Below are 12,315 nucleotides of genomic sequence, written 5' to 3'. Positions count from 1 at the left end.
ACCGCAAGTGACAAAGAATACAAACAGTAAAAATTCATTCGGGAAAGTCACTAAACAAACAACAACAACAAAAACGATAAAACAAACTCCCAACAACAACAAACCTGGAAGAAGGGGAAAATGTGACTTCCAGAGTTGGCACATTATAGTATTTGAAATGTATAATTTAAGCAAAATGATCGAGGCATGCAAAGAAGCAGAAATGTGTAACCAATACAGAGGGGAACAAAGCAGTTCATGGGAACTGTCCCTGACAAGGCCCAGATGTTGCCTTACTAGATAAAGCCTTTCAAGAGCTGTATTGAATGTGTCCAAAGGTATAAATTAAAACATGCTTAAAAATGAAAGGAAAGTAGGAGAGCAATATCTCACCAAACAGAGAATATTAATGAAGATGGGGAAATTATTAAAAAAAAAAAGAACTGAGTGAAAATTCTGAAGTTGAACAATACAGTATTGGAAATGAAAAGTCCCTAGAGAATCTCAAAAGCAGATTTTTGCAGGCTGAAGAGAGAATCAGCAAGTGTGAAGACAGCCTAATGGAGACTATCCAGTTTGAGGAATGGAAAGAAGAAAGGATGAAGAAAAATGAATAGACCCTCAGAGCACAGCAGAAGTGATGCTTTATGAATTCCAAGGTGAGGTCATGTAAGACCATGGAGTGTGCATTTTATTTTTCACTAGGTATACAGTGGAGAGATTTTGTGTCCCAATTAAAGAGTCTGTGGCTACATTAACTTAATGCCTGTTCATAATCTGTATGTTTATATTTACTTTGGAGGTAGAACCACACTGTTTTGATTACTGTAGCTTCGTAGTAAGTTCTGAAATCAGGAAGTGTGAGCCCTCCAACTTTTCTTCTTTTCAAGATTGTTTTGGCTATTCAGGGTCCCTTGAGATTCTATAGGAATCGTAGGATGACTTTTTCTATTTCTGCCCAAAAAAATGTATTTAGGGTTTTGATAGGGAGTGCCTTGAACGTGTAGATCACTTTGGGGAGTACTGACATCTGAACAATATTAAGTCATCCAGCCCATTTACATGAAATGTCTTTCCATTTACTTCTTTAATTTCAGCAATGTTTTATAGCTTTCTGTGTACAAGTCCTTTGCCTTCTTGGTTCAGTTTATTCCTAAGTATTTTATTCTTTCTGATGATGTTGTAAATGGAATTGTTTTCCTGATTTCCTTTCTGGACTGTCCATTGTTAGTGTATAGAAACACAATAGACTTTTGTGCTTTGGTTTTGTATCCCGCAACTTGGTGAACTCAGTTATTTGTTCTAACTGTTTTGTGGGGGAATCATTAGGGGCCTCTGCTTTTTAACTGTCTTCATATACTATACCTTCAAGAGAGATTTCTTTGACCCAAGTGAACTGCAGCCTTTACCCATCCAAAAAGTAGCTTAGAAATACCCACCTAGATATATACCCACCTATCCGTCTCTACTTATAGTTCCAACATTCCATTTGTGAAACTCCTATGCAGCAAGATATTTTCTCTATTTACTTTCTTCTTTTAAAAAAAAAGATTGTGTTCACCTGCATTTTTTCAATGGCCTAATGGCAGTCTCACTGGCACTATTTCTCTCAGATCGCTCATCCTGCTAGAACATGCAGCTGCCCACCACCCTGGCCAATGTGTTACAAATTGGAAACACTTAAGTGAATATCAACAGAGGCCTCCCTGAATAAACTATAGTGAATCCATTCCACAGACTACACTGAAGACACTGCAAACAATGTGATGGATTTCTGTGCACTAATGTGCAAAGATGGCCATATATATTAATGAATGAGAAAGCAAGTTTGGAAGACAATGTACATAAAATAATACCATTTTTCTTATACTGGAAAAATATTTTTATGTTGAAATATCTGCATAGATACCCAAGATATAAAAAGGGCCCCTCTAGAGAGTAGAATTGGCGGGGGTGGGGTTCAGCTTGTACTTTTCACTCTGTGTTCGCTGCACATTTGATATTTTTCAGAGCTACTAAAAGTTTTATGTCATGCTAAACATAGCCCATGAATATACATATATAAACCAAAAAATATAGTCAGCTAAATGTCAGAGGGGACCTTTGATGTTTTTCTCTGTAGCTCATATAGCCTTAACTTGTTAAAATCTCATTACTGAGATATTTGCTGCACTGGGATGCAGAGGATGCAGAAAGTGACTGTGAAAAGCAGACACTGCCCATTGAGAAACAAATTTGTGAAGTTTTCAAACTAGGATGGAACTGGGTCTCAAGCTCAAATAAGTGACTTTGAGCCATATGGAAGTAAACAGAGCACAGACCTACCTCCAAATTGTCAAAGACTCTCCTGTGTCTTTCCGTGGGTAAAAGGGAGGGTGGCAATTCGTGGACGCTGCAGTGAGATGTCAGCTAACAGCTCCGCAGCAGCCTCGCGTCGCAAACTTCACTAAGCCTCAGCCACCTCTGCGGGGTTCCAACTCCTCGAGCTCTGCTGGCAGAGAAGCTGCAGGGAGATTCCGGCACCTGGAAGCCGGGGCCCTGCTGAGGGAATAATGGTGCTCAAAAGCCGTCTCTTTTCTTGGGAGACCAGGGCAGCCTCCCCAAGTAGGTCTGAAAATGGCTTGAGTGAACAGGGAAAGGAAATTGACTTTGGGTCTTTATTATGCTTAGGAGATGGAGCTGGGGTGAGGGATTTTGCTTCCACTGGGTGGGGCTGGCATGGTTTGAACTTCTGGCTTGCATCAAAGGAGGGAATATATGTACCACATCTTCTTTAAAATGATGTGGTCCATGTATACAATGGAATATTACTCAGCCATTAAAAAGAGTGAAATAATGCCATCTGCAGCAATATGGATGGACCTAGAGATTGTCACACTGAGTGAAGTAAGTCGGACAGAGAAAGACAAATATCGTATGATATCACTTATATGTGGAATCTAAAAAAAATGGTACAAATGAACTTACTTACAAAACAGAAACAGACTGATACACTTAGAGAACTGAACTTATGGTTACCAGGGGGAAAGGGTGGGGGGAGGGATTGGCTGGGAGTTTGGGATGTACACACTGCTATATTTAAAATAGATAACCAACAAGGACCTGCTGTATAGCACAGGAAACTCTGCTCAATATTATGTTTCTAAGTGGGAAAAGAATTTGAAAAAAAGTTGTAATAAGAGGGAGAAATTGGGAAATGTATTCCACAATGAATGCATAATCCAAGTACACAAAATGCTAAATAAAAACTAAGAAAAAACAGAGACATATAAAAAAAGGAGGGAGTACTCAGGCTCTCTTACAGCTTGCCCACATGTAGGGGAGAAGGGGAAGGGGTAGTAGTAGGGCTTAAAATCTCTCAGCAAACATTCAAACCGAAGTAAAACACGTTACTACAGACGTTTCCTTGACAAACTCTGGGGTAGGAGCAATTATGACCTTCACTTTACAGATGAAGAAATGTGGCTTAGATAAATCATATTCTCACAGTGATGGGATTTGAGCACACATTTATTTTATGTCAGTCAGTGCTTGTGTCTTTAACTGATATAAGGTAAAGTGGGGAACATTTGCACTAACAACGAGTTGATTTCCAAAGCAAGTGAGCAGAGTGTTCTTATTATGTCTGGATTCCTGTAAATTAATGAAAAATGTTGCACCAGTTATGTACAGTATACAATTACCCTTTAAATTTCAGGATGTTACTGCTGGTATATGAATCCTTATTCCAGTTGGACATGAAGTTCACCTTTACATCAGTGCCTCGTACTGCATTAATGAAAATGTTCTGGCCTGAGGACACACATGTCCCTCGCTGCCACCAGCAATGCTGTAGACAGAGGCGGTAGGTTGGTGTGTCTGTAGGCTATGGAACTTCACAGTCTTGTGCCTGACTTGGGGCAATGACTCCCTGAGCACCATTAGTATCACCAGCAGCAGTGCTTCCGGCCTAGATGCCCATACTGGCACCCATCCTGGTCACAGGCATACCTCGGGATCCCCAGTGCCAGCGGGAACTGGAATTGAGGTCATGCATGGCTGCAAGAGTAGTTGTCCTAGCTCTCTGGGAATATGGCACATGCCGAGTTATTCCAGCAATGCTTCTCAACAGCAGATGCTAGCAGAACTTTCAGGGATACAAATGGAATGTTCTCCCCTGAGAGAATACAAGTAATTGCATAGCCAAGGACCTGACCATCAGCGTGATGTGGAGACCAGCTCAAGACTCGGGAGCCCCAGCCCTTCTGATACTGCAAGGAGCATGAGTTTTGCCTCACTCCAAGACCTCTTCTTTGGAAATGGGCTGGAGAGGAGGGGAACAGTGCCACTGGGGAGATGAACTTTGAAGGGATTGGATATACAGTAGATCCAACCAAGACTGAGCCAAATCAAAGAGGTTGGCTGAGATGAGAACTCTTAAGGAAGGAAGTGTTGTCCTCTCCGTTTTACAGAGGGGGAACCTGTGGATCAGAGAGTTTAAGGGACTTGCCCGAGATCCCACAGAACCGGGATTGGAAATTAAACGGTCTGTCTCCTGAGCTTGTACTCTTAACACTTCTGTGTGCTTCATCATTTCCCTAATGTGGACAAATGGTACTCACATAACTATTACCCAGCAGGGCTGGAGTTTATCAAGCCAATTCATTTTGTGATGGCAGATAAAGATGCTACGTTAGCTAGATGTATCTGAGTGTTTTATCCCAGGAGTTGTTCTGATAAGCCACATTTCTCACAGCAGTAACAATTGGTCTGGAAGAGAGAGCAAAAAAGGGGAGAAAAATTCTTTTGCTCCTTCTCCCACTACCTTTCTCTAAGTCCCAGGACCTGATTCATTAGGCACCAAGAGGAGTCATGGTGACACACAATGGCTCAGAACACTGTGGCCACATGCAATGGCAAGATCTGACAGTGGCTGCCACCACCTGAGTTACTCCATGTTCAGGGCTGAATACGCTGAATTAGAGGTGCTGGAAGGCAGGGCAGACATTACCTATGTTTGGGTACCACCTGTGTATCTGTTGCCTGGACACTCAGCTCTCTTCTCTCAGGCTTTTCCTTGACTTGAGCAAAATCTCTCCATTAAAATTTCTCCCATGGGAGGAATTACAAAAAGTGTCCTAACAGTGTTCATTGCATTTCAACAGGTCCACTGGGTACTGTCAGCGATTGTGGTCTCAAGATCCAATTACCCCGTGAAAGCTGCAAGGCAATTCAGTGCCAGGTAGGATTCTCTACACTTCCTTGATCTCTGGATCCAGCCTTGGCAATGACTCTCACATGACTGCTTTTTGTTAAACACCAATTCACGTAAATGGGGTGTTTAATTGTAGAAAATATGGTTGTGAGTGGTCAGACTTCTCACGCCATATTACCTTGTGAGTGTCTGATATAGAACAAGTATATAGTTAACATTAAAGTGTGTGACCCATGTGGATATTGTCTAGAAGTAGGACGTGGATTTTTACAGGATGTTTTTACTAACAGTGAGGACAGGGCTTTGTGTTTCTTACGGTGCTGCTGTTTAAGGAACTAAAATGACTATTACGATGAAATGTGCCTTGCCCCCATATTGGCTGTCCTACTCAGTCTCACATAACAACTGAGGAAATTGAGACACATATGTGGAAGAGGGATCCAGGTCACACACACCCTTCCTAGAGTGCAGGGAAGGCTCAGTCATCCAGGTTTCTTCTCACCCATGTAGAACCATGTAAAGGCACTAAGATACTGTTTTCAGTGTTCAAAACAAATAGAAGGAGGGGAATTGTTTCTTTGTCTTCCACGAGGATCAAGAGGAGGCAAACTGAAGGGGTGGAAGGCGGGGGCTCTGAAGCCAAACAAATTGGGTTTACACCCTGGTTCTGCTACGCACTAGCTATGTGACCTTGGGCCAATTACATGCCTTTCCCGTACCCCAGTGCCCTGCTCTGGGTAAATGGGCATGACAGTGGCACTCACCAAACCTGTTAAGACATGAAATGAGCCAGTGTATGTTAAGCCCCTTGGAGAAGTGCCTGGCGGGCAGACTCCCTGAGCAGACGTCTGCTGCTGCTGCTGTTGCTATTCTTATCATGAGTGTATTCCTGGTAAAATGGGGAGGACAAGGAAGCCTAAGAGACTGCAGAATGGGTGTCATCACCTCCACTTTCCCTCCTGAATGAGAACCTCTTAAAGCCACAGACAGGTAGAGAGTCTTCCCTGGCTAAGTCTGTGCTCTTGCCTTCAACTCCAGTTACAGGTTGGTTGACTCTTTGTTTGGGGGTTTTGATGTCATTCTTCTGAGCCCCAGTGCCCTTCCCATGGAGAAAACAGGCTGAATCTGCGTCAGTCTGCCTTGGTGTTTGCACCTGTCTGCGTCTCAAATGTATGCTTCTGAGGAATCTTGTATTATTTAAATAATTTTACAGAATTGACTTATATTTTTACATTCCTATAGAAAATACAAGTAAGAATTACATTTATAGAGATCAACTAATAATCCATCTCCCCACTCCTTTCTTATATTCCCCCATCTTACACACCTACACCAGAAGAACTGCCATTAGCAGTTTGCTGTAAAATTTTCAGATCCTATTCTTTGCATTTACTTTTATTGATATAGATGACTCTGAAGAAAGACAAATGGGATGATAAGACACATTGTTTTTCGAGTTTCTTTCTTCAACTACCATTTCTTGGAGATCTTTCCAGGTCAGTACATAGAGGACCCCTTTATCATCTTCAATAGCTGTAATTTACATCATATTATTGATATACTATAATTTTTGTACATAAGGAAATTGAAAAAATTGCCTTTGTCTTCTTGAGTGTCTCTTTAGAATAACAAGTCATTCAACCAGATATTTTGCAAAAAAGTATGATTGGATACAAGTTAAACACAGAAGATATTATATACTTGAAGAATAAAATATGAAATAACAGAAATGATATGTCCATTTCACACTGGCCACAAAACACATGTGAATATCATTTTTTAAACTAGAGGGAAATATGCTTGAAACGTTTTTATGTTTCCTGTTTTGAGACTAAAAATACCATTTCTTGCAGGATAGGAAAACTAATTATTGTCATCCTATCAATTCTTCCCAAAATACATCTATGAATTCAGTGTAAACATAGTCATGAACCTCAGCAGGATCTTGCCATGAAATGAGCCGACTGAAGAGACTCTATGTGGAAACAGCCATGATAGTGAGCTGTTTCAAGATATGAAAATCTACATTATAGATTTAGCAATTAAAACAGGAATCAAAAATTTGTCCATGGAACAGAACAGAGATTCTCGACACAGACCCATGTATATGACAGAATGAAGGAAATGATAAGGTTGACATTTCAAATCAGACTATGCCCCAAAGCAAGGTCTTATGACCACTGCTGGAAACAAGTGTGTGTGGTGGGGAGGTGGCCGGGGGGCGGGGCAAGAGGCCCCAGGGTCCACTGGATTAAGTGGGTTTCATCATCTCTTTCAGGCCACCTCGGTCGGTTGTGCTCTCTTCCTGAAGCTGCCTGTGGCGTCAACCAGTCATGGATAAAGGAGCCTCTGAAGTCACTCCCAGGACGCCCCACCCATCGTCAGAAGGATGACAGATGAATACCTAAAACCCTCCCTGGCCTCCAAAAACATAATGAGTTTTTTACTCGGTAGGCAACTGGGGAGGCACAGAAATGATGTGGATTTGTCCAAATGGCTATGGATGCTGACACGAGCTGCACCAGGATGGAGTTGGCCATTGCCAAAAAGTCGTATAACCTACCTGCTTATGCCTATCTGTAATTTTGGAAAATGAAAAAAAATGTAGAGGACTTCCCTGGTGGCACAGTGGTTGAGAATCCGCCTGCCAATGCAGGGGACACGGGTTTGAGCCCTGGTCCAGGAAGATCCCACATACTGTGGGGCAGCTAAGCCCGTGCACCACAACTACTGAGCCTGAGCTCTAGAGCCCGTGAGGCACAACTACTGAGCACGCGTGCCACAACTTCTGAAGCCCGTGCACCTAGAGCCCGTGCTCCACAATAAGAGAAGCCACCGCAATGAGAAGTCCGCGCACTGCAATGAAGAGTAGCCCCCGCTCGCTGCAACTAGAGAAAGCCCGTGTGCAGCAACGAAGATCCAACACAGCCATAAATCAATAAATAATTGTAGAATAACAAACTCCTCCCTTGTTTCACCTGTTAAAATAAAAGGTGCCTGTCACTCCTTTTCATTTGATATGTTGTTATGTTGATACAGTTTTCCTGGGTTACACTGGAGAGGGGATTCTATTCCTCCTAACAGTCTATGCAGGGGCTCTCAGACACAGCGGAGATGGTGAGATCACACTGCATGTCAGATTTCTTCCATCTTTAATCTGAAAAAAAATGTAATAGTTATGTAGTTCTAGGTCACTCAAGGAAGACATCCACTGCGAAGCAAGCACACTGCTTCTCTGCTGGCCCTGAAACTGCCCTCTCCGCCCCCAAGAGACACTCTACTGCTGGGAGGCACCGGCCACAAAGAGCCCAGGCCCAGGAAACATTCCCCATTGCCCACTGGCAGGGGCTCCTGCCTCCAGAAGCATCCCTTTCTCGGAGGCAGCAGGTAGAATCCCTTCCCCCGCCTAGAATGCCAAGGTGGCCCGGCCTGGGGAAGCTCCTTCCATTTCCCCAGGCAGCATCCCCAGCAGCCTGCGGTAAACCAAGCAAACCAAAACAGCACCGCAGAGGCTTGGAAATTCATGCTGTCCTCCCAAGCACAGCTCACGGCAGGAGGCCAGGGCCTGCTCGCCAAACCTCAACAGGGGGACTGCAAGCTAGAGCAGCGGTCCCCAACCTTCTTGGCTCCAGGGTCCGGTTTCCATGGAAGACAATTTTCCCACGGACGGGGGAGCGGGGGTGGTCCAGGCGGTAATGGGAGCCGTGGGAAGCCGCAGACAAAGCTTCGCTCCCTCGCCCGCCCCTCACCTCCTGCTGTGCGGCCGGGTTCCTAACAGGCCTCCGACCAGGATCGGCCCTCGGCCTGGGGTTTGGGGACCCCTGTGCTACAGTACCCAGCTCCAACAGAACCCAGTGTCTCCTGACACGACACCAAAATGTCCAGGACAGAATGGAAGATCATCCTTCATACAAAGAACCAGGAAATTCACAACCTGAATGAGAAAAGACAATCAAGTGACACTAACTCCAAAGTGAATTAGGTGTCAGAATGATCTGACCATGATTGTAAAGCATCGACCGTAAAAATAATTCAGCAAACAAATGTTCACATGGGCTTACTTCTAATAGCCAAAAGCTGGAAACCACCCCCAGGTCCTTCAGTGGGTGACTGGTTCAACAAACTGTGGTACATCCATACCATGGGATGCTACCCAGCAATAAAAAGGAACAAATAATTGTTACACAGAAGGATGTGGATAAATCTCCAGTGAATTATGCTGAGTGGGACAAAAAAAGCCAATCTCAAAAGGTTACAGACTATATGATTTCATGTATAAAACATTCTTGAAATGACAAACTTCTAGAAAAGGAGAACAGATTCGTGGTTGCCAGGGGTGAGGGGTCTGGGAATGGGCAGGAGAGGGGTGGATGGGAAGGACAAGATGTGGGTGCGTCTACAAAGGGGCAGCAGGAGGGCCCCTTGCAGTGATGAACTGTTCTGTATCCAGACTGTATTCATGTCAATATCCTGGTTGTGCCTTGTGCTATAGTTTTGCAAGATGTTACCTACCACTGGGGAAAGGAGGGAGAGGGGAAAGGAGACCTCTCTATTTCTTTCAACTGCCTTCCACTCTACAATAATGTCAAGATTAAAAGTTTAATTTAAAAGAGGGACTCTACTAAGAGATATTCCCCAGCCCCCTTCCAGAAAAACCCCAAACCACCATTTCTGAGGTCTTTCTCTCCGCACTGAGGAACCTTGACTTCAGAAACTCTTTCTTGTTAGCATCCATGCTCCACCCTCTCGGTGTCAGTGAGGCCATTCCACAGCCCTGACTGCTGACCCTAATATACAGCTAACAGATTTGGCCACGCGGCTGTGGGATTTTGGTTCCCTGACCAGGGATCGAACCCGGGCTCTCGGCAGTGAGAGCGCAGAGTCCTAACCACTGGACTGCCAGGGAACTCGATGGCTAAGAGTTTTGTTTGTTTGTCAGGGCGGGGGTCTTGCTCTGTTGCCCAGGCTGGAGGGCAGTGGCTAGTCACAGGCGCCATGTGGCTACTGATCAGCAGGGCAGTTTTGACCTGCTCCATTTCAGACCTGGGCCTGTTCACCCCTCCATAGGAAAGCCGGTGGTCCCCCGCTTCCTGAAGGTTCCCAGATTGAAGCTGAACTTAGTGCAGACACCGATCACAGAGCGCCCTACAGCCCGGAAGTCCAGGGCTCAAGCGGTTCTCCCGCCTCAACCACCGGAGTAGCTGGGACCACCGGCGTGTGCTGCCGCGCCCGGCCAGCTCACAGTTTTAAGCACTGACTACGTGCCAGCAGTGTGATCAAAATGTACGCGCTGCTCTCCCTTTAATCCTCAAAACAATACCAGAAGCCATTTTACCAAAGGGGAAACTGAGGCGCAAAGAGGAAAGTAACTTGTCCCAAGCCACGGAGCCAGTGGGCAGAGGGCAGAGCCAAGATTCGAACCCCTGTGATCCAAGCTGACACTGGCTATTGCAGCAGTGACCTGCCTCCCTGTGGAAACAGGCCCTCTTCACTGTTCCCTCTGTGCGCTTGGGGGGAAATCTGGAGGATGGAAGTTCCAGACTAAACTACAAAGTCACTTGCCCGTGTAGGTCTACTCAGGGCAATCAAGAGACTCCGGGTGGGGAAGTACGACACCGTGATGTCCCAGTCGCGGCCACCAAACCGCACATAAAACATCTCTGTCTCACTCACCTATTCCCTCCCCTCCGTCTCGCAACCTCTGTCTGCGTGCGTTTTAAAAGACTCACAGCTTCTTGGCAAGCTGTGCGGGTGCAGCTTCTGCACGCTGTTGTGGATCTCCTGGGACGGGATAGTCGGCAGCTGCTCCAACACCAGCAGCGCCAGGACCTGCTTCATGGTGCACACCTCAAGCCAAAGCCACCCAGCCGTGGCAAAGCTCCAGAAGCCGCCTGAGGGTTTCTGGGGGACCAGCGGCAGAACCCATAGAAGCGCAGATGACATGCTTCCAAGCTGGGCCTCGCATGGCTCCAGGCGCAGAAACTACTCTGCTATCACAATGAGGACTACTTTTCACTCCTGGGAGTTGGGGTCAAACGCAGACCATCTTGGTCCGGAAACCAGCTGCGACAGCTGGCGAAGGCGCCTGGCGCCTCACCCAACAATACACGGAATCCGCAGGAGTCGGCGTACCCCTGGGGCCACCCAGTCCATGAGCCCAACTCCAGCCCAGGCGGAGCAGATCAAGTGCCTTGGCCTCTGTAGGCTCGCGACAGCGGGGCGCCTGCCCCAGGTCTTGCTTCCACCAGAGCCTCTGGGAGGCACAATCGCAGGCAGCTCTTTCTTCTCTGTCTTGGACCAACACTAAACTTTGGCGTCCAGAGACACACACACTCACAAACTAGCTCGGGACGAATGTGAGGACTACATCTCCAGAATGACATCATCGCCTCTGGCCTGGCCACAACTCACGGCTGACCACCCAGAAGGGAAAATTTGACTCCAGGGGCGGGACCTGCGGACGACCAATTGGAAGACAAGAGGAGGGGCCATTTGGGCTAACCTAAAGACCCAAGAGCCCTCTGGTGGCGGCCGAAAGCAGAGAGGAATGCACGGGGTAGTTTCGTCGAAGCTCGGTTCTTTACGAGAAGAAAATACAAAGGTAGCTAGGCCACTGTGACCCGGGAGCGGAAGATCAGAGTCATTATCCCCAGAAAAGTTTATTGAAATGCAAATTCTCGAGTTCATGCGAGATCCAATGAGTATGGGTGTCGGGGTAGAGCGCAGAAATCTGAATTTTTAAGATTCTCGCAAAAAAATTCTTCCTAAAAAGAGAGGTTTGAGAATCACTGATACAGTCATAACAGATTTAAGGATGTCCCCAGTCGCTCCGGTTACTCTAGGGCTGACGGGAGAGAAGCCCTCACTAGGATCTAGAACTGGAGCACGCCCCACCCAGTCCCCGGGAATCTAGAGTCGCTTAAGACCGGAAATGGGATCGCTTCCAAAAGCGGCCTCAGGCCGAGGGGAGACCAAGGAAACTCCCAGCCTCTCCCGCGTCAGCATCCTTAGGGGCCGAGATCTTTAGGCGAGTGGCGTGTAGCCTGCCGGGGGTTGTAGTCCGCAGCCTGGCCGCGCGCCTGCGCCCTGGGCAGCTGCCCCCGGTGAGCCTGGGAGAGCCGTGGGCGCTGAGGCGGTGAGTC

General features: G+C 46.2%; 1 protein-coding gene across 2 annotated transcripts in view; it reads left to right on the top strand.

Annotated features, from left to right (window-relative positions):
- The window catches only part of ZNF75D (zinc finger protein 75D), a 30,301-nt gene extending 22,644 nt beyond the window's left edge, over positions 1-7,657 (top strand). The window contains exons 6-8 of one of the 2 annotated variants that reach the window (XM_024747269.1): positions 5,124-5,200; positions 6,581-6,669; positions 7,452-7,618. In XM_024747269.1, the coding sequence (XP_024603037.1) occupies positions 5,124-5,200; positions 6,581-6,669; positions 7,452-7,482 (197 nt within the window). In that variant the 3' untranslated portion in view covers positions 7,483-7,618. Of the gene's footprint in view, positions 1-5,123; positions 5,201-6,580; positions 6,670-7,451 lie in introns of both variants that reach the window. The other variant, XM_024747271.1, reaches the window with a different exon arrangement.
- Positions 7,658-12,315: the final 4,658 nt, after the last annotated feature.

The sequence above is a fragment of the Neophocaena asiaeorientalis genome, unplaced genomic scaffold (genome assembly GCF_003031525.2).
Source record: "Neophocaena asiaeorientalis asiaeorientalis breed wild unplaced genomic scaffold, Neophocaena_asiaeorientalis_V1.1 scaffold1138, whole genome shotgun sequence".
Lineage (NCBI taxonomy): Eukaryota > Metazoa > Chordata > Mammalia > Artiodactyla > Phocoenidae > Neophocaena > Neophocaena asiaeorientalis.
This window is presented reverse-complemented; position numbering and strand designations above follow the sequence as displayed.